Genomic DNA, 23,603 nt, shown 5'->3' on the forward strand with positions numbered 1-23,603 from the left:
AGGAAAAGCTATAGGGAAGTTCAAATATTGCTAGAATGTTCATGATGATGGCCAAGAAATGAAGTCTATTGATTGGCAGAAAGAGGTGAAAGAGTGCAAAGTAAGAAAGCGTAGTGCAGACTTGTGGGGCTTTTAAATATATTGTTTCAGATATTAAGCAAAGTAGGTCTGGAATAACTTTAATTCAGCAATCCTATTTAGAGAATATTACTCCCATCCTGGTTAATTGTACAATGTCATCACAGATTATGTTATATGTAAAGATGAGATAGAGCAATTGCAAAGCTTGATTGGTCAGTTGAACAGGTTGTGCACTCAGACTAGACCAGATGCTAGTATTGATGATTTGGAGCTAAGAAGTACTACAATGAAACACCCTAAACTAGGGCAAATAAAACAATAAGAAAGTTAAATTTGAATAAATGTGTATTTAAGCTCCCATCCTTAGATGACCCAAACAACATGAGGCTAGTCATTTTAGCACTGCTTCCCAAGCTAATAAGGTCTGGAACTCACTGGATGAAAGGATGGTAGAGGCAGAAAACCTCATCTCATTTAAAAGGTGTTTGGCTGTGCACCTGAATCGCCATAACCTGCAGGGCTACGGACCAAATGCTGGAAAGTGGGGTTATGCTGGGTGGCTCTTTTTTTTTCCAGCCGACGCAGACATGATGGGCCAAGTGGCCTCTTTCTGTGCTGTAAACTTTCTATGTTTCTGATCTTCCTGATTGGTATTATAGTGCAGCTGGTTTCATAATATTTCTGAAGAGTGAAAATGGAAAATGTTGGGAAGCTCAGAAAAATAAAGGGCTGTTAAAAGTACTTCAGCTGCCAAAACACTGGCTCTTATGGAGGCAGTGGATGTGGGATTCTATTTGTCAAATATTTTAAGTGAGATTCTATACAATGGGCATACTGAAGACAGTGGGCTGCACTTTACGGTGGTGAACTTCCAAAATGGCGGTCTGCCCAAGCAGAGCCGCCGCGATCTGCTCATTTAAATGGCCGGGGTGGACCACCCCCCCATCTTCTGATGATGGGGAGGGAGCGGGTGCTCCGTCCCTGGCAACGGCATCCAGTGCCACTGCGCCGGTGCTGGCACCATTTTTAAAGGGCTTAAAGCCCTAAATGACAAGTTACATTTTTAAAGTGACAGTTTAACATGATTAAAACTAATTTTAAAAAACTTTCCAGCCCCTCTCCCACCCCCCCCCCCAACCAATAGCTGTATCTGTCATTCCTGCCCTCACCCCCCACAAAGTCCAGAAACTTTTATCTTTACCCCTTCCCATCACCCCCTTGACCAATCGCAATAGTTTAACCCTGCTCCCCAACTCCCACCCTGAAAACTTACCTGCTCCCCCCTCTCCACCAGTGTTCCGACATTCTTGGGTGGTCAGGGATTGGATGGTGCAGGAGTGCCAGCCACCGAGATATGGGACCGGGATGGCTGGCGCGACGATGTAAGTATTTATTCTTTAATTAACATTCATTAACATATTTTAATTATGTTCCTGTCGCCGAGTGGCGGGGGGAAGGCCACCATGAGGCCTCACCAACATTGGTAATATGGGGTGGGGCCTTCCTGGGTTGAGGCCTGTGGCGGACCTCTCCTGGAGGTATTCTCCGGGCCCCCCTGCCACGACCCCTGATATCAGGGGGCCTGGTAAAGTTCGCCCAGGATACCCATTGAATGTTATGTAGATAATCGTTCCTTGTGGGGTAATGTACAATCTATGAAAAGTGTGAATGAGAAAAGGTTATGGATTGACCTTGCTGGTTTAAAAAAATGCCAGAGAGAAAGGACATTTTAAAAATTAAATCTGTGGATGTAGGTCATCAATTGTCGGATTGTTTAGAGAAAGAAATGCATGTACAAAAAAATTGTTAGGGGTCCTAGAGGAGGGGCATCTTGCAATGTAATGCTCTGTACAGAAAATGGAGGTCTCTGATATAATTTGTTTTGAAATTTTGGTTGTTGATAGAAACTCTAATTTTTATTTAAAGAGAGAGAAGATAATCTGTTAATTGTATATTAATTGTATTTAATTGTATGCAGGTGGGGGACATTAACTGTGGATTCACTTGTGTCCCCATAAATAGGAATAGACTGAAACTGTGGTTGTTGGATTAGGAGATGCATGCTTGCAATGTATATCTCTATAAATAAATGCTTATAAAAGTGTGTAAAGATTGGCTTCTGTTCTATTCTTCACCACCTGGCTTTCTGGATTACAACACACTCGTTTTCCACCCAAGGTAGTGGCCCTAAATGGACTGGACCTAACCTCTGCACTATTCAACGAGTGACTACCTGAAATCAGTTATCTGTCACAATATTCCATCCAGTAAAGCTTTAGCATCTTTATTAGATCTCTGCTTAAACACAGTATCACACTTTTATTAATTTACACAAAAGCTAAGACCATCTCCAAAGAGAGAGAATCTTACCATCTCCTCTAAACATTCAATAACATTACCATCACTGAATTCCCCCACTATCAACATCCTGGGGTTACCATTGACCAGAAACTTAACTAGACTAGCCACATAAATACTATGGTTACCCAAGGCTGGTCAGAGGCTGGGAATTTTATGATGAATAACTCATCTCCTGACTCCCAACGCCTGTCCACCATTTACAAGACACAAGTCAAGAGTGTGATGGCATACTCTTCACTTGCCTGGATGAGTCCAGCTCCAAAAACACTCAAGAAGCTCAACACCATCCAAGACAAAGCAGCCTGATTGATCAGCAGCCCATCCACCACCTTAAACATTTATTCCCTCCACCACTGGCGCACAGTGGCAGCAGTGTGTACCGTCCACAAGATGCTCTGCAGTAAATTGCCAAGACTCCTTTGAAAGCGTCTTTCAAACCCGTGACCGCTACCACCTAGAAGAACAAGGGCAGCAGATGCATGGGAACACCACCACCTGCAAGTCACACACCATCCTGACTTGGAACTATATTGCTGTTCTTTCACTGTTGCTGGGTCAACATTTTGGAACTCCCTCCCTAACAGCACTGTGGATGTACATCGACTGCAGTGGTTCAAGATGTCAGTCACCACCACCTTCTTAAGGGCAATTAGGGATGGACAATAAATGCTGGCCTTGTCAGCGATGCTCACATCCCAAGGACAAAGCACCTTCTTGTCCACTCACTTAACAGATTTATATCCCTTTGCAGCCTTTTGCATCCTCCTCACAGCTTACTTACCCACCCAGCTTTGTATCATCATCAAACTTGGACACATTACACTCAGTCCCTTCATCCAAGTCATTGATATAAATCGTAAGCAGCTGAGGCCCAATCACTGATTCTTGTGGCACCCCACTAGTTGCAACCTGCCAACCCAAAAATGGCCCGTTTATTCCTACTCTTTGCTTTCTGTCCATTAATTTCTTTAACTTCTCTATTAGCCATGCTTTTAACAAGGAGTTTCTATTTGTCAAGGGAATGTATGTTTGTTGAGAATTATGAATTATTTCTTTAAATGCTTTCCATTACTTATCTACCGTCATATATTTTAATCTGATTTTCCCAACTACCTGAGCCAACTTGCCCTCACACCTTTGTTTAAATATAAGACCCTAGTTTTGGCCTTCACCACATTGCTCTCAAACACAATCTGAAGTTCTATCATATTACGATCACTCCTCCCCAGAGGATCCATTACTATAAGAATACTGAGTAGTCCTGTTGCATTACACAATACAAGATCTAAAATAGCGTGTTCCCTTGTTAGTCCCTAGTTGGTTCCTTGACATAGTGGGGGGAATTTTATGGAGGCGATGAGGGTCTTAGCTACCGGTTGAAAACCTGGCGAGAAAACATGTTGCTTGCCACCTTTGGGGAAGGCCTGCTGGATGACCCACTAATCAGGCACTTGATAGTCCACTGGCAGGCCTTTCCTGGATTCAGGACCCCAGGGCGGGAAGTCTCACCTGCTGTGAGCTGCTGGCCAATCAGAGGCTGGAAGCTCTTTTGCTCAGCAGCGCCACCGGGGAGGCCATGGCTGCTGTCAGTACACACCCACTGGAGGCCCAGGATCGTGCAGTGACCCAGGCCGGAGGTAAGTGATGGCAGGAGAGGTGTTGTGGGATGGGGGTCACAGGGGGGATGTGTAGGGGAGTTGACAGGAAGAGCAATGGGGTGGCTTTCAATGAGCCCCCACTTCCCGATGCCAGGGCCCTCGATCAGGCACTGAGTGTCTTTCAACGAGGGAACCCCACCCCCAACAGCTGGCAAGCAACCCGCATGGGCTCACATGTCGTGCTCCCTGTGTGGCAACAGGCCCACCCACCATTGGGAAGAGGCCCTTAATTGGGCATTAATTGCCCCTTAAGGCCATCAAGTGGCGATGGGGCAGGAAGGCTGTCCAAGGACCTTCCCACCATGGACTTAATTGGGGTGGAGGTGGGAAGGTGGCGGGTCCCCACCTGCCACCATCCGCCTGATTAAATGCCTTCCCTGCCTCCAAATGTGTCACGGGGGAGAGCATAAAATATCACTCATTGTTCTAGAAAACTACTTTGCCAATTGGTTTACCAAGTTTCTATTGTAACGCCAATGTGTTTTGTTGAATGCTAATTTTCTTTGGTCCACTGGCTGGAGATCTGAATTTGTATTTTTAAAGAAATTTTAAAAAGACATTTAAAACAGGAAGAAAGCTAGTAGCTTAAGATGATCACCTAGTTTGCTATACTGTATCCTACATTGCAAGGGACTGTGAAGAAAGAGATGAAATGTCTGCAACAAGAACCAAGACCCAGGATATTTAAATGAACTACCTGTTCTCTCAGCAAGAAGAAGAAATACTGCTAACTGCTGTGTTTGAATGACTGTCATGTGACAAGCCCCTCCCCATCTGTGGTTTTAAGCTGATATTTTCTCTGCAGCAAAGGAGAAGAAACTGGACGCTGACATGTGAGGCCCTAAGTGGGGGTCCCCCTCTCTCTCCATTCCATTTTGAAAGCTTTCAAATCCTGCCTGTTGACTGACCACCTTTCCATACTCCGGCTACAATCTGAAACACCGTTGGAGGAAATTGTCTGCATCGCTATCTCCAAAAGACTCACCGAACCAGTCATCTACCTCTTCAAACTAAAAGCCTCAGGACCACTGAATTCAACTAGAAGCCAGCCGAATCACCAAACTCCACAGACCGTATACCTTTTTTATGGACTCTACCTTTCCCCACTCTGTAACCTATTTGTGTGTGTGTAAACTTCCAGTGTGTGTGTGTGGGAGTGAAAGTTGGTGTGCTGTTCATTATTTTATTAGTTCAGTTTAAGTACAATAAAGTTAACCTCTTTTTTTGTTAACTCAAGAAAACCTGTCCGATTGGTTCTTGTTATGATTATAGCAAGCAAGTAATCAAACACCTACTGAATCGGCCAGTACATCCACTTTAAGAAAGAATTAAACCTGTTGTGGTCTAACAAGGAGAGGGAAAAGAGCGAAGCCTTTCAACCCCTTCTCAAGACTGTAACACTATGAAGAATAAAGTATCCCACAATTATTGCATTACCCTTGATATTTGCTCCTCCAAGCATATTTGTAGTCTGTCCAACACTGCAACCACTGTAAGGAGGCTTAGAAACACTGACTCCTGCAAGTGTTTTCTGTCCTTTGCATTTTCTCACTACAAAGTAGTGCCATACTTAAGAACATAAGAGTACAAGAAATAGGAGTGGAAGTAGACCATTCAGCCCCTTGAGCCTGCTTCGCTATTCAATAAAATCATGGCTGATCATCTACCTTTAACTATCTCAAATCCACTTTCCTGCCCAATGCCCATATCCTTGATTCCTTAAGAGATCAAAAATCTGTCTATCTCAGTGTTGAACATACTCAATGATGGAGCATCCACAACCCTCTGGGGTAGAAAATTCCAAAGATTCACAACCCTCTGGTGAAGAAAGGTCTCCTCAGCTCAGTCCTAAATGAGCGACCCCTTATCCTGAAACTGTGCCCTGTTGTTCTGGATTCCCCAGCCAAGGGAAACAACCTCTGAGTCTCTATCCTGTCAAGCCCCTTTGGAATCTTGTATGTTTCAGTGAGATCACCTCTCATTTTTCTAAGCTCCAGAGAGTATAGGCCCAATTTATGTAGCCTCTCATCATAGGATAACCCTCTCATTCATGAACCAATCTATCGAACCTTCACTGTACCATCTCTGAGGCATATATCTCCTTCTATAGATATGCAGACCAAAACTGCACACAATACTCCAGGTGTGGTCTCATCAAAGCTCGATACAATTGTCGCAAGACTTCCTTATTCTTGTACTTCAATCCTCTTGCAATAAAGGGCAATATAAAATTTGCTTTCCTAATTTCTTGCTGTATCTTTGTGCTAACTTGCTGTGTTTCTTGTATGAGTACACCCAAGTGTCTCTGAACATCACCATTTCAAACTTTTACACTTTTAAAAATATTCAATTTTTCTATTCTTACTACCAAAGTGAATAACCTCACATTTCAACATGTCATGTTTTAACTCCCATATTGATGAAAGAAATAATTTCAACTGGCTATCATAAGAAGCTCCGAGCTTTCACCATTGCATTTATTCTTCATAAGATTTACATTCTTGACCACTTTTCTACATAAAATGATATAAGTAAATTACTTAGGAACAATAAAAAAACTTTGGTTGCTAATGAGAGTTTTTTTGTATAGGTCTATTTGTTTAATAAACAGTAACTGAGCTGCTAAACTTTATATTTAAAACAAACAGAAATTAATACTTCATGTTCAAATAACTTGATAATAACTTGGGTTGTCAAACTGAGGCTCAGAGGAATGATGAGAATGAGTAGAATACTTACAGCTCTCTATTTCAAGTGTGCAGTTCTGCTCATCAAGTGGATATCTTCGCAGGTCCATCATACAAGCAGCTGTTGTGGTAATTCTGCAAAGAAAATTATGACTCAATAGGCAGCTCTGGCATAATGTTTAATTAGAAATTCTTAAAAATAGAGAAATATTTCAAGATTTTTGGGGTAAGACTTCAAATCCTCAAAGGTATCTCAGCTGTCAGAACATAAACTATTATATCAGGCAACATGAGCAGAAATCACTACAGTAGATTTTTTTTGTGAAATTTTATTCTCAAAACAGTTGAAGAATGTAACACATTTGAAGTTTTGGTATCAACTGGCAAAGCAAGATAAACTAAATTTTCTTGATCTCTCACTCTGCACAAGGTTTCAGCCTGAACTCAGTGGTAACATTCTCATCTCTACGTCAGATGGTCATGGAAGTCCCACTCCATAATTTAAGCACATAAATTTGGCATTTCAGTGGGAATTTTGCACTGTTGAATGTGTTATCTTTCAAATGAGATGTTAAACTGAGACGCTGGTGAATGTAGAAGATCCAACAGCATTACTTGAAGAACAGAGGAGTTCTCCCGATGTCCTGGCCAACATTTGCCCTTCAAACAACATCTAAAACAAATAATTTGATCCTTTAATTCATTGCTGTTTACAGGGCCTTGCTGTGTGCAAAATTAGCTTCTATGATTCCTATTATTACAACAATGACTACACTTCTAAGTACTTCATGGTTGTAAAGCACTTTTGGAGATTGTCAGGTCATGAAAGGTGTTATATAAATGCAAGTCTTTCTTCTTTCATTTCTGGCACAAAGGGGAACAGTTGTGTTGTTAGATGTCAATTGTACCAGCCCTTTTTTTTTTGCACGGATCAAACAACATTGTAATGTTGATTCTCTAATTTATGATTCCACCATGCTTGTTCACTACTGGAAGCTTGGTAACAAAAGTTCACCTTATATTAAAATATTGAATTTTTCCACTTTCCACACATTTCTGTGTCTTCTTATTGAAATTGCCATGCTGTGCCAAATCTGGACCTGTGCCAAGAAGAGTCAGGACTGGGTCTGGCCAAACTCCTTTCACTGGAACTCATCGCTATTATAGAAATATAGAAACATGGAAAATAGGAGCAGGAGTAGGCCATTCGGCCCTTCAGGCCTGCTCCACCATTCAAAAAAAGATTATGGCTGATCGTCTAATTCAGTATCCTGTTCTTGCTTTATCCCATATCTCTTGATCTCTTTGGCATTAAGAAATATATCTATCTCCTTCTTGAACATATTTAATGACTTGGCCTCCACTACCTTCTGTGGTAGGGAATTCCACAGGTTCACCACCCTCTGAGCAAAGAAATTTCTCCTCATCGCGGTTCTAAATAGCATACCCCTTATCCTGAGACTGTGACCCCTGGTTCTGGAGTCGCCAGCCATCGGGAACATCCTCCCTGCATCTAGCCTGTCTAGTCCTGTTAGAATTTTATAGGTTTCTATGAGATCCCCTCTCATTCTTCTAAACTCTAGTGAATATAGGCCTAGTTGACCCAATCTCTCCTCATACATCAATCCTGCCATCCCAGGAATCAGCCTAGTAAATCTTTTTTGCACTCCCTCCAAGGCAAGAACATCCTTCCTAAGATAAGGAGACCAAAACTGCACACAATACTCCAGATGTGTGGTCTCACCAAGGCCCTGTATAACTGCAGTAAGACATCCTTGCTTCTGTATTCAAATCCTCTTGCAATGAAGGCCAACATACCATTCGCCTTCCTAATTGCTTGCTGCACCTGAATGTTTGCTTTCAGCAACTGGTGTACAAGGAGCCCCAGGTCTCATTGCACTTCCCCCTTTCCCAATCTATCACCATTCAGATAATAATCTGCCTTTCTATTTTACAACCAAAGTGGATAACTTCACATTTATCCACATTATACTGCATCTGCCATGCAATTGCCCACTCACCCAACTTGTCCAAATCACATTGGAGCCTCTTTGCATCCTCCTTACAGCTCACTTTCCCCCCCAGCTTTGTGTCATCTGCAAACTTGGAAATGTTACATGTAGTTCCCTCACCCAAGTCATTAATATATATTGTGAATAACTGTGGCCCAAGCACTGATCCCTGTGGTACCCCACTAGTCACTGCCTGTTTATTCTTGCTGTTTCCTGTCTGTCAACCAATTCTTAATCCATGCCAGTATATTACCCCCAAACCCATGTGCTTTAATTTTTCACACTAACCTCTTATGTGGGACCTTATCAAAACCTTCTGAAAATCCAAATAAACCACATCCACTGGTTCTTCCTTATCTATTCTACTAGTTACATCCTCAAAAAACTCCAGTAGATTTGTTAAACATAATTTCCCTTTTGTAAACCCATGCTGACTTTGCCCAATCCCGTTTATGCTTTCCAGGTTTTCTGCTATCACATCCCTTATAATAGACTCTAGCATTTTCCCCACTACTGATGTAAGGCTAACTGGTCTGTTGTTCCGTTTTTTCTCTGCCTCCTTTTATAAATAGTGGGGTTACATTTGCCACTGTCCAATCTGTAGGAACTGCTCCAGAGTCTATTGAATTTTGGAAGATGACCATCAATGCATCCACTATTTCCAGGGCCACTTCCTTTAGTACTCTGGGATGTAGATTATCAGGCCCTGGGGATTTGTCAGCCTTTAACCCCATAAATTTCCCTAGCGCTTTTTTTTACGAACACTGATTTCCTTCAGTTCCTCCCTCTCATTAGACCTTTGGTTCCATAACATTTCTGGGAGGTTATTTGTGCCCTCCTTTGTGAAGTCAGAACCAAAGTATGGGTTTAATAGAAAAGAAACTTTTGCTGCATCAGTCAGAGATGGAATCAAATGCAGGTCCCACATGTAAAAAGATAATGGAAGGAAAATTCAACTTTGGCAGTGGTGTATAACGGGTTGATCTGCTCCTGTCCATTCTATGCCCCTGGTGAAGTTGTATTTTACCCCCAATATTCCAGCTCTAGTAAATAATTTTATTCACTAATGTACTTGACTGCCATTAAGGCTTAGCACTTAGCATTTCCTCAACTGTAGCTGCGAGCAATATTAGTTCTGCAGTATTTTAATAATACCATAAAATCTTTCATCATTTCTTATTTGGTTTATATGTGTACTGCATTTTGCAAATGAAAGACAAATCAATTCCTTGAAACTACTGACTATTGCTTTTCAATACTGTTTACTAGTCATGCTTTTTTATTTGGTTGTTATTTTCTGCACAACAATATGTCATTTATTTACTATTCTTCATGTAGAGAAGATGTCTTGAATGTTAAATGATAAGAAAAATAATACGGTGGACACCAAGGGTAAAAGTGAAGAGAAATTGAGAGGCTTGGATGGGGAAATCAAAATTATGTTCACAAAGGAGAGTCTCAACAAGGTTTCTGAAAGCAGTGAGAGAGGTGGCAAGGCAGGGGAACTATCTGGAGAATACAAGAAGTTAAGAGTGTCATGGCTGAACAAGCAGACATCAAAGGTAGAAGAGAGCGAGACCCTGATCAGGAGGGGTCCCCAACCCCTAGTCCACAGGAAGGTCACCAGGTTCACTGGGCGGTCTACTCACGTGACGGGGGGCGGGGGGCTCACCAGCCGCAGGTAAAATGCCAACGACAGTAGGAAGAGGCCCTTCAGTGTCCCTTAACTGGCCAGTTAAGGCTATTACTTGGCCTCTTGGGGGAAAGCCATCCTCCACCGAGCCTGCTGCTGATAAAATTCCATGGCATCAGGAAGGTGATGGGCACTCCACCATCCACCTCCGCCCATCTTTCCTCACCATTTTATGACACTCCTTCCATCTCCCAGCCCATCCCTAGAGGTAAAGTAAAATTCAGGCCATCATGTGCTCCTGCTGCAAACACTACTCATGTTAGCACCAGCAGCAGCTGATGGGCAGCCTAGCTGCCCACATTAAAGCATTAGCACAAGATGTTCAACTAAAACATTCCAAATTAATTTATCTTTTCTGCATAGTTATGGAGGATTAGAAGTCGGATTTCACGTTGTGCTCCCCAGGCTTGCTTTTTTAGAAAAATACACAATAAGGAACATCAAATATCACCAGAGATACTGTTTCACTGTTCAAATTAAAGAAGAATCATGGATAAAGAAAGAGAATTTGAAGAATGGGCTGCCAGTAGTTGAAAATCAGGGACAGGGTGGTGTGGAGGCACCTCGGCTGCCTCTTTGACTCTCAAGGCCTGCCTGATGTAATAAAAAACAGAAAAAAAATCTGGAATTGAAAGCTACACTCAATAATGGTGCCATGAAACTATCATCGATTGTGTAAAAATCCATCAGGTTCACTAATGTCCTTTAGGGAAAGAAATCTGCCGTCCTTCCTTGGTTTGGCCTACACGTGACTCCAGACCCACAGCGATGTGGTTAACTCTTAAATACCCTCTAAAATGGCCTAGCAAGTCACTCAATTGTTAAGGGCAATTAGGGTTGGACAACAAATGCTGGCCTTGCCAGCAATGCCCACATCATCCCATGAAAGAATAATATAAGAAAAAAATTCAGCCAGCCTGGAAATTGATGAGCAGCCCACCATCTGAAAAAGGCACAAGGCTACTTAAATACACAAATCAGAATCCTACACTGAGTCCAGGGCCCTGATTGAAAAATTCAGGTACAAATGAGTGGAGTGCACACCTAGTACATCCTTAAAGGGATCACTGAATGCTGCTCAAAAAATAGCCGAAACTGTTTTGAGTTTTTATTTTTGTGGGTCACAACTCAAAATTTAAGTGAGGGCCAAAGCCAAATTTGGCTCAGGCATCAGGCTGGAATGGCCAGGTTGCTCCACCAACTTTTTGTCCCAATAACTAAATGATACTAATGTGATAAATAACTATTTCCTCCTACTCAGATGTGTCTTTTACCCAAATGGCACAACATCAAGACTGATCACACAAGGGAAATCACTGACCTACAAAATTCACAGTCTGATTTTATTACCCTGATCTGACCATTTTTGAAATCTTTTTCATATCCAAACTCTGCATCTTTCTACTCTTTCCTGAATTATGAATTGCTTTAACTTTATTATGAATGCATCAACGGAATCAATTTTTACTACGTGGGGTGACAAGTTATTCCATAAATTCACTCTAGGAATTATGAAATTGTTTATTAAGTTAGCTAAGTCTCCAATATGGTAGGCAACGAGCACAAATTCATTATGAGCTCACAGTGGGCTGGACATCATCATGGTGTAGGCCCAAGAAATAGGCATCCAGGGTCCAAAATAGCATTAGACACCTTGCATATTCAAATAAGGAGCCTAACACCTATTTGACACCCTCTCTGCAATATTGAGTTGCCAGCTGCATTGAGGAAAATCAGGAGTATGTGAGGCCTAAGATTGTTCTTAAAGACCACTGCATGGTGCAATCACAAAGTAAATATTTAAAATATACTTAGCTGAATATGGAGGCAGGAGGAGCAAGAGTGCTCCTTCAGGCTCCACATTTAAACTACATAGACTGCCGCCTGCCACCACTCACATTCCCTGGTTGCCATAAAACCTACTATCCTCCCAGCTGCTATCATTCCTCTTGATCATGTTTCAGGTGCTGGTCCTGGATTCCTCTTTGTCTGTCTTTCTCAATATGGCAAGCAGTGTACTCCCAGTGCAGAATTTGTGTGTGCATGCCACTGATCATATTGAACGATATGTAAAACAGGCATGGTAGCAACAAATTACTAGGCCTGTATGTTGACAAGCAATGCTGTGATAACTGGCATGGTAATTTGCACAGATGTAACTGGAGGCCAAGTTTGATGAAATGAAATAAGTATAATTGGAGGATGTCATTGAAGATTACCAGAGACAAGTCAGCCTTGAAAATGTTACTGTCAACTCAGTTTTTGTTTCCAGAACTCACAGCTAAAGAAGTAGTACTAATTCCCAAGTAGAGACATTTTCATGCACCACAATAGATGGGGCTTGCAGCTCACTATTAAATAAGCTTATTTATCTTTACAATCTTTCCACAGGTATGCTGGCGACATTCAGTTCTACTTCACCACCACTTCTCTCAACTCCCCCAGTGTTGCTAAATTATCAGACCGCTTATCTGACATCCAATATTGGATGAACAGAAATTTCTTCCAATTAAATATTGGGAAGACTGAAGCCATTGTTTTCGGTCCCCACTCCAAACTCCATTCCCTAACTACCAACTCCATCCCTCTCCCTGGCAACAGCTTGCGATTAAGCCAGTCTATTCACAACCTTGGTGTCACATTTGACCCCAAGATGAGCTTACAACCTCATATTCATGCCATAACTAAGACCACTTCTTCCCACCTCTGTAACAATGTCTGACTTCACCCTGTCTCACCTCATCTGTTGCTGAAACCCTAATTCATGCCTTCATTACCTCTACACTTGACTATCCCAATGCCTTTCTTGCTGGTCTCCCACATTCCACTCTCCATAAACTTGAGGTCATCCAAAACACTGCTGCCCATGTCTTAATCAGCACCAAGTCCCATTTCCCTATCACTCCTGTGCTCGTTGACCGATGTTGGCTCCCGGTCAAGCAACATTTTGATTTTAAAATTATCATCCTTGTTTTCAAATCCTTCCATGGCCCCGCCCCTCCCAACCTCTGTAATCTCCTCCAGCCCCAAGATATCTGCGCTCCTCTAATTCTGGCCTCTTGTGCATCCCTGATTTTAATCGCTCCATCATTGGTGGCTGCACCTTCAGTTGCCTTGATCCCAAGTTCTGGGGGTAGGCGGTGGCTTAGTGGTATTATCACTGGACTAGTAACCCAGAGACCCAGGGTATTGTTCTGGAGACATGGGTTCGAATCCCACCACAGCAGAAGGTGAAATTTGAATTTAATTAATAAATCTGGAATTAGAAGCTAGTCTAATGATGGCCAGGAAACCATTGTCGATTGTTGTAAAAACCCATCTGGTTGTCTTTTAGGGAAGGAAATATGCTGTCCTTACCTGGTCTGCCCTACATGTGACTCCAGACCCACAGCAATGTGGTTGACTCTTACATGCCCTCTGAAATGGCCCAGCAAGCCACTCAGTTGTACCTAACCACTGCAAAGTCAATAAAAAGGAATGAAACCGGCCGGACCACCAGGCATCGACCTAGGCACTGGAAACGACAATGGCAAACCCAGCCCTGTCGACCCTGCAAAGTTCTCCTTACTCACATCTGGGGGCCTGTGCCCAAGTTGGGAGAGTTGTCCCACAGACTAGTCAAGCAACAGCCTGACATAGTCATACTCACGGAATCATACCTTACAGACAATGTCCCAGACACTGCAATCACTATCCCTGGGCATGTCCTGTCCCACCGGCAGGACAGACCCAGCAGAGGTGGCGGGACAGTGGTCTACAGGAGGGAGGGAGTTGCCCTCGGAGCCCTCAGCATCGACTCCAGACCCCATGAAGTCTTATGGCATCAGGTCAAACATGGGCAAGGTAACCTCCTACTGATTACCACCTACCGCCCTCCCTCAGCTGATGAGTTAGTACTCCTCCACGTTGAACACCACTTGGAGGAGGCACTGAGGGTGGCAAGGGCACAAAATGTACTCTGGGTGGGGGACTTCAATGTCCATCACCAAGAGTGGCCCGGTAGCACCACTACTGACCGAGCTGGCCGAGTACTAAAGGACATAGCTGCTAGACTGGGTCTGCGGCAGGTGGTGGGGGAACCAACACGAGGGAAAAACATACTTGACCTTGTCCTCACCAATCTGCCTGCCGCAGATGCTTCTGTCCATGACTGTATTGGTAGGAGTGACCACTGCACAGTCCTTGTGGAGACAAAGTCCCGCGTTCACATTGAGGATACCGTCCATCGTGTTGTGTGGCATTATCACCGTGCTAAATGGGATAGATTTTGAACAGATCTAGCAATGCAAAACTGGGCATCCATGAGGCACTGTGGGCCATCAGCAGCAGCAGAATTGTACTCAACCACAATCTGTAACCTCATGACCCAGCATATCCTCCACTCTACCATTACCATCAAGCCAGGAGATCAACCCTGGTTCAATGAATAGTGCAGGAGGGCATGCCAGGAGCAGCACCAGGCATACCTAAAAATGAGGTGTCAACCCGGTGAAGCTACAACCCAGGACTACTTGCATGCCAAACTGCATAAGCAGCATGCATTAGACAGAGCTAAGCGATCCCATAACCAACAGATCAGATCTAAGCTCTGCCACATCCAGTCGTGAATGGTGGTGGACAATTAAACAACTAACTGGAGGAGGTGGCTCCACAAATATCCCCGTCCTCAATGATGGGGGAGCCCAGCACATCAGTGCGAAAGATAAGACTGAAGCATTTGCAACAATCTTCAGCCAGAAATGCCGAGTTGATGATCCAACTCAGCCCCTTCCTGAAGTCCCCAGCATTACAGATGCCAGACTTCAGCCAATTCGATTCACTCCGCATGATATCAAGAAACGATTGAAGGCACTGGATACTGCAAAGGCTATGGGTCCTGACAATATTCAGCAATAGTACTGAAGACCTGTGGTCCAGAACTTGCCGCACCACTAGCCAAGCTGTTCCAGTATAGCTACAACACTTGCCAAAGACTTGCAGGTGATAGGTAAATTGGCCATTGTAAATTGCCCCGAGTGTAGGGAATATGGGGTTACTGTAGGGTTAGTATAATTGGGTGGTTCTTGGTCGGCACAGACTCGGTGGGCTGAAGGGCCTGTTTCAGTGCTGTATCTCTAAATAAAACACTGGCATCTACCCGACAATGTGGAAAATTGTCTAGGTATGTCCTGCACACAAAAAGCAGGACAAGTCGAACCAGGCCAATTACCGCCCCATCAGTCTACTCTCAATCATCAGTAAAGTGATGAAAGGTGTTATCAACCGTGCCATCAAGCCGAGCTTGCTTACCAATAACCTGCTCAATGACGCTCAGTTTGGGTTCCACCAGGGCCACTCAGCTCCTGACCTCATTACAGCCTTGGTTCAAACATGGACAAAAGAGCTGAACACAAGAGGTGAGGTGAGAGTGACTGCCCTTGACATCAAGGCAGCATTTGACTGAGTATGGCATCAAGGAACCCTAGCAAAACTGAGATCAATGGGAATCAGGGGGAAAACTCTCCGCTGGTTGGAGTCATACCTAGCGCAAAGGAAGATCGCTGTGGTTGTTGGAGGGCAATCATCAAAGCTCCAGGACATCACTGCAGGAGTTCCTCAGGGTAGTGTCCTCGGCCCAACCATCTTCAGCTGCTTCATCAATGACCATCCTTCAATCATAAGGTCAGAAGTGTGGATGTTCGCTGATGATTGCACAATGTTCAGCACCATTAGCGATTCCTCAGATATTGAAGCAGTCCGTGTAGAAATGCAGCAAGACCTGGACAACCAGGCCTGGGCTAATAAGTGGCAAGTAACATTTGCGCCACACAAGTGCCAGGCAATGACCATCTCCAACAAGAGAGAATCTAACCATCTCCCCTTGACATTCAATGGCATTACCATCGCTGAATCCCCTTCTATCAACATCCTGGGGGCTACCATTGACCAGAAACTGAACTGGAGTAGCCATATAAATACCGTGGTTACAAGAGCAGGTCAGAGGCTAGGAGTCCTGCGACGAGTGACTCACCTCCTGACTCCCCAAAGCCTGTCCACCATCTACAAGGCACAAGTCAGGAGTGTGATGGAATACTCTCCACTTGCCTGGATGGGTGCAGCTCCAACAACACTCAAGAAGCTCGACACCATCCAGGACAAAGCAGCTCGCTTGATTGGCACACGATCCACAAACATTCACTCACTCCACCACCGACGCACAGTGGCAGCAGTGTGTACCATCTACAAGATGCACTGCAGCAACGCACCAAGGCTCCTTCGACAGCACCTTCCAAACCCGCGACCTCTACCACCTCGAAGGACAAGAGCAGCAGATGCATGGGAACACCACCACCTGCAGGTTCCCGTCCAAGTCACACACCATCCTGACTTGGAACTATATTGCCGTTCCTTCACTGTCGCTGGGTCAAAATCCTGGAACTCCCTTCCTAACAGCACTGTGGGTGTACCTACCTCACATGGACTGCAGCGGTTCAAGAAGGCAGCTCACCACCACCTTCTCAAGGGCAATTAGGGATGGGCAATAAGTGCTGGCCTGGCCAGCGACGCCCATATCCCATGAATGAATAAAAAAAAGCATACCTACGCCTCCCCATCTCACTTTCCTCCTTTAAAACAGTCCTTAAAACCAACCTCTTTGACCAAGCATTTGGACATCTGACCTAATATTTCCTTTTGTGGCTCGGTATCATACTTTGTTTTATCATGCTCCTGAGAAGGTGCTTAAAGGTGCTATATAAATGTTAGTTGCTGTTGTTCTTTTTATTTCCCATAAGGTTGTGGCAGTGTGCAATTTGACTTAAAGTCAGTTAACCATATAATAGATGGGAAAGACATGATTGTACAAACTTGAGTTGGATGACCACATATGCAGAAAGCGTTGCCTGCTAGAGCAGCTCGAGCTTCGAGTTTTGGAGTTTGAGTCGCGGCTGGAGTCACTATGGAGCATACGCGAGACTGAGAGATTTGTGGATAGCACGTCTTTGGAGGTGGTAACCTTGCAGCTTATAAATGTGCAGGCACTGAGGGAATGGGTGACCACCAGAAGGGCAAGGAGGACCAGGCAGGCAGGGCAGAGATCCCATGAGTGCATCTCACTCTTTAACCGGTACTAAATACTGGTCAGAGTGATCGTCCCTCTGGGCGGCGCAAGCAGAGCCAAGTCCACGGCACCATGGGTCACTCAGCTTCAAGAGTTGTGGGGGGATGATGAGGAAGAAGATCAATAGTGCTAGGAGTTTCGATAGTGAAGGGAACAGAGGCACTTCTGTGGCTGCAGACATGACTCCAGGATGGTATGTTGCCTCCCTGGTATGAAGGTCAAGGATGTCACTGAGCGGCTACAGGATAGGGACGGTGTTGAGGGGCTCAAAGGAGACGATAAAGAGAAAAAAGGGAAGCTTATGACAGCTACCAAGGACTCAATATTGTAGAAAATCTAGTAGACTATAAATGTAGAGGTGAAATTAAAAAGGAAATTAAGAAAGCAAAGAAAGGCATGCAAACATCCTGGCAAGTAAAATCAAGGAAAACCCAAAGATTTTTTTATGATTATATAAAGAGCAAGAGGATAACTAAAGACAGAGTAGAGCCTATTAGGGACCTTAGGGGTAACCTGTGTGTGGAGACGGAGGACATTGGTATGGTTCTCAATGAATACCTTGCATATGTTTTCACAAAGAGAGGGACAACACGGACATTGCAATCAAGGAGGACAAGTGTGAAATATTAGATGAAATTAAAAAGGTGAGAGAGGTAGTTTTAAGGGGTTTAACATTTTTGTAAGTGGATGAATCCACAGACTTGAATGAAAGGTATCCTGGGCTGTTAAGGGAAGCAAGAGAAAGAATAGTAGAAGCTCTGACCATCATTTTCCAATCCTCTCTGGCTACAGATTTGGTGCCAGAGGACTGGAGGACAGCTAACGTTGTACCGTTGTTTAAAAAGGGAGAACAGGATAGACCATGTAATTATGGCCAATCAGCCTAACCTCAGTGGTGGAAAATTATTGGAAAAAATTCTGAGAAACAAGATAAATCTTCTTTGAGAAAGACATGGATTAATCAGTCAGCCATCACAGATTTGTTCATGGAAGGTTGTGTCTGACTAATGTCCTGCTAGGTCCCCACCTGCCAAGAATGAGGCACATTAATTTTGTCAGGAACATTGATTTTAAACTGAGGGGAGGACTAGTTGAACAGATCAGCCGTGGCTGGAAAAAACATTTGCATATTAACAGATGGTGTTTGGAAGGACAAAGCAGCCATTCCCTGACATTCAACCCACAATGGACTTTTGATATTGAAGGTGGGGGAGCTCACATTCCAGGTTGACTGCTAAGATGGCTGAATACACAAACGGACATGGTCAAACCAGCTAGTCACATGACTAACCTGCTGGGCAACCTGAGTTTTTTTGAATTTGTACAAACAGTTTGGGCAGAAAGCAGAATGCTCTTGAACTGAAGCAACCCTCTTCTCCTGTCTGTCTGCTCCCATCTCTTTCTCACAAAACTCCAAAACCCACTGAAGACACATGAACCCCAAGAGAGAAAAGTCTACAACAGTGAACAAGGTTTAAGAAGAATACTGAGCCCCAAATAAAAGCAATATCTACCTACAATCAAGGACTCTACAGCGAATTCAAAGCACAGTAACAAAAAATGCTCTTCAGAGAGTCCCTCAAACTCTTCCACTTTATTTGGTCTTCTGTTCTTTTCTGTCCCTATCTGCATGTGTGTATCACGTATGCATGCTAGCATGGGTGTGTTGTGTATCCGTAGGTGTTAACCGAAATAGAGTTTAAATTTTAAAATTTCAATGTTTCTTCTTTAAACCTAAGAAAAGCTGTGTGTTTGCTGGTTTCCTTGCCTTATAATTGGAAAGTGGTGAACAAGGATTCACCAAGGGGGAGCGAAAAACACGGTGTGTTTAAAATAAAATCCTGTTACAGTAAGACAAGGTAAAGGCTGAAAGGGAACCGTAGACATCTTTCTCACCTGGCCATAACAAAAATTTGGGTGCTAGCATCTGGGATTGACCCATAGACAAATGAGAGAAATTGGAAGTGGGAAGCCAAATTGTTTCCAATCAAAAAAAAACAAGATTTCAATGCAGGTTTTCTTGTGGCTGTGTGTGCTTGAATACTAACATGTCAGCAGCTGAAGCTGGTAGCTCTCCAAGCCAGGGTGAAATAACTTGGGATAAGTTAAAAGCACGGTCTATGGAGGAATTGAGGAAAATGGTTGAGCAGTGTGGGATCACTGTACGTGGCAAGGCTAGGAAGTCTGACCTCCTAAGGCAAGTGGCCAACCATTTTTCCCTTGAATATGAAGAAGCTGAAACAGGGTTAGAAGCAGACACCGACAGGGTATTGTTAACAAAGATACAATTGGAACAGAGGAAACTTGAATTTGAGGAAAGAGAGAGGGAGAAAGAGAGAGCTTTCCAGAAGGAACACGAAGAAAATGAAAGGCAGGAGAAGGAGAGAGAAAGAATATTCCAGAAGGAATGCGAAGAAAGAGAGTTGAAGCGGCTTGAGTTAACTAGGGGGCGACAGAGTAACCCCAGTGAAAGCATGGCCAATATGGAGGAGCATAATTCAAGGCGGGGTAAAAAATTGTTAAAACTATCTCAATTGCTCCCAAATTTCAATGAGGAAGATGTAGAAACATTTTTTGTGTCCTTTCAAAAACTGGCAAGGCAACTAAAATGGCCAGCTAAGATCTGGCCTCTTTTATTGCAAAGCAAACTAAGCAGAAAAGCCCATGAAGTCTATTCCCTGTTGCCAGATGAGAGTTGATCAAATTATGAACTGACCAAAAATGCTATCCTTCTTTGGCCTCCTTAACTCGAGAGACAATGGGTAAGCGCCTGGAGGTGGTCAGTGGTATGAATTAGTACCCGAAGCCTATCGGCAAAAGTTTAGAACCTTCAAAAAGCAAGCTAATCAAATTTATCTGGAGTTTGAAAGAAGTAACCAGCTGGCTTTTGACCAGTGGCTGAGGGCTCTTAAAGTACAGCTCAGCTATGAGAATCTCCAAGAAGTAATTCTTAGAGGAATTTAAGCATTCTCTCCCACTCTCCATAAAGACCCATGTAGAGGAGCAGTGGGTTTAGAGAGCCCGGCATGCGGCCGTTCTGGCCGATGAGTTTGCTTTAATTTATAAATCGGTCTCCCAGGGGAGAACCTTTCCTAGTCACTTCCACAAATCCGAAAAGGACCCAGGAAGGGAAGATAATTGGAGCCCAGGCAGTCCTGGGAGAGAAAAGAAAGCAGGAGACACCGGGGGCCCTCCTCTAGCCAAAAGGAAAGGTGCTGTGAGCAAGAGTGAGACCCGGAGATCTGTGTGCTTCCATTGTAATAAAGCTGGGCATTTAAAAGCTGACTACTGGAAACTAAAGAGAAAATCGTAGGGTTGATCAGGACACATCCGCTCAGTGAAGAAAAGATCCTGATGGAAGGCACAGCAGAGCAAGCTGTGGCTTTAACTGCAGTAAGAGTGAGACCCAGGAAGTTTACTACTGCAAATGCAGGAAAATTTAATAGGATTCCTGAAGGTTATCAGGGTTTTGAGTTTGAAGGGGAAGTAGCCCCATATCCCTCGAGTGGGGCAAGCAAGCCCATAGTAATTCTCAGGGGCCACTTGATTCCTTTTACTGGGAAAAGGCCTAACCTTTCCCCTGGAGAGTGCAGTGAACACCAGAATGGTGGTGACTGGTACTGGAGGGCAGTGTATGCCTGTACCTGGAGTGTGACCTAGCTTCGGGACCATTGACTGTAGGGATTGTCCCTAATGTGCCTGTGGACAGGGTTGACCGGCTCCTCGGTATTGATCTGGTGAGGGTAAAGGTTGTAGCCCCGCCAGTAGTGAAAGAAAGACTGCAGGAAGTCAGAGAGACAGGACCGTGGCATGAGACGGACCCCTGCAGTTTCCCTGAATGTGTAGTTGATCAGGCCATGATCAAACCAGCTCCCCCAGAGGAGACTGAATTGGCACTGGAGGCAGATGACCATGAGGTCTACCTGTCTGAGACTTTCTTTGGAAAGTCAGGAGACCCAGGGAATGAATTAAATGGATTTTCCCTAGCTGTGGCTCAGCGAGCCAACCCAGTACTGCAAGAGCTAACACAGGCTGCCCAGTCTGAAAGTGAAACAGAGGGAGTCCCTGATTGCTACTATTTAAAGAATGAGGTATTGATGAGGAAATGGAGTTCTCCTGACAGACCTGAGGGCAAGGAGTGGACAGTGGTTCACCAGTTAGTGGTGCTGCAGAGGTACCGGAGAGAAATATTAAGATGGGCCCAGGAGACTACAGTAGCTGTACATGCCGATATATGAAAGACCAAAGCCTGCATAAGACAGCAGTTTGACTGGCCAAAACTTCACCAAGTTGTGGTGGAGTACTGCAGGAGTTGCCACATGTGCCAGGTTGAGGGGAAACCCCAACCTACAGTGAAACCTGCACCCCCTAAGTCCTGTACCAGTGTTAGGAGCACCCTCCAGCAGAGGTCCGGTGAACTGTAAGGGACCCCCACCAAGAACAGGCAGGCACAAGGCTGGCAAAAGGTCAGAAAGAGAAGGGGAAAAAGTGACCAAGAGGGCAGGTTAAAGGAAGTTGGGGCAGAATCCAGGATGAAAACCCCACTGTCTGGTCAGCCAACCCTGAGAAATGTGAAAAATTAGATCCCACATCCTGCTACTTAAATGTAGACACTAGAGGAACCCCACCAGAGTTGCTAACAGCATTTACAGGAACCCACAGAGACAATGAAAGACCTCTACGGGGCAGAGAAACTGTGAGGTGACGCCTCACCGAGTCGAAGTGCCACAGGGGAGTGCAGTAGAGTCTGCACAAATACCTACAGGCAGGAGTGTCCTCTGGGACAAAGCAGAGATCAGCAAAGAATCCTCCCCCACAGTCAGAAAAAAAGCGAACCACCCACCCCCCGAAGTTAAAAGGCTTTGCATGACTCAGCAAAGCACTGAATGAGAGTTCAGGATAGATCCGCCCACTACTGACTCTTAAAAAAAAATACATTAGCAGGAACAAAGACCCTAGCCAGCCATGGAAATGGGCAAACAGAAAAGAAACTTCCCCAAAAATAACACATGTTTATTGGGATGCCAAAAAGAGGGCAATTAAAGCAGCACTGGCACTAAGAGAAGAGAGGCTGTAATAAGTTTTAGGATTCATGAATGAATGGGGATGAATGAGAGAAATGCATTTTTTTTCTGTATCTTACATTTTTCCCAACCCTTTTAATGAAATGTGCCTTTTCTCAAGTTGCATTTTATTCCACTGGGTGTGAAGATATCATGCTATGCCCCCACCTGCCAAGAATGAGGCACATTAATTTTGTCAGGAACATTGATTTTAAACTGTTACTGGAGTGAGGGGAGGACTTGTTCAACAGATCAGCCGTGGCTGGAAAAGATATTTGCATATTAACAGATGGTGTTTGGAAGGACAAAGCAGCCATTCCCTGACATTCAACTCACAATGGACTTTTGATCATCAGACGTTGAAGGTGGGGAGCTCACATTCCAGCTTGACTGCTAAGATGGTTGAATACACAAATGGACATGGCTAAACCAGCTAGTCATATGACTAACCTGCTGAGCAACCTGAGTTTTTTTGAATTTGTACAAACAGTTTGGGCAGAAAGCAGAATGCTCCTGGACTGAAGCAGACCTCCTTTCCTGTCTAACTACTCCCATCTCTTTCTCACGGAACTCCAAAACCCACTGAAGACACATAAACCCCAAGAGAGAAAAGTCTCCTACAGCGAACAAGGTTTAAGAAGAATACTGGGCCCCAATGAAAAGCAAGATCTACCTACAGTCAAGGACTCTACATGGAGCTCGAAGCACAGTAACAAAAAACCCTCTTCAGAGATTGCTTCAAACTTCTCCACTTTATTTGGTCTCCAGCTCTTTTCTGTCCCTATCTGCATGTGTGTATAGCGTATGCATGCCAGCGTGGTCACATTGTGTATCCGTAGGCGTTAACCGAATTAGAGTTTAAGTTTAAGCATAACAAATTTGAATCTTTCTTCTTTAAACCTAAGAAAAGCTGTATGTGTGCTGGTTTCCTTGCCTTATAATTGGAAAG

The 23,603-nt window shown here is 44.0% G+C and overlaps 1 protein-coding gene across 1 annotated transcript in view; it reads right to left on the reverse strand.

Annotated features, from left to right (window-relative positions):
• The window catches only part of gabrb2a (gamma-aminobutyric acid type A receptor subunit beta2a), a 477,073-nt gene that overhangs the window by 80,891 nt on the left and 372,579 nt on the right, over nucleotides 1-23,603 (reverse strand). The window contains exon 5 of the mRNA XM_068043026.1: nucleotides 6,840-6,922. Within this exon, the coding sequence (XP_067899127.1) occupies nucleotides 6,840-6,922 (83 nt within the window). The remainder of the gene's footprint in view (nucleotides 1-6,839; nucleotides 6,923-23,603) is intronic.

This window comes from Heterodontus francisci, chromosome 12 (genome assembly GCF_036365525.1).
Source record: "Heterodontus francisci isolate sHetFra1 chromosome 12, sHetFra1.hap1, whole genome shotgun sequence".
In the NCBI taxonomy this organism is placed as follows: domain Eukaryota; kingdom Metazoa; phylum Chordata; class Chondrichthyes; order Heterodontiformes; family Heterodontidae; genus Heterodontus; species Heterodontus francisci.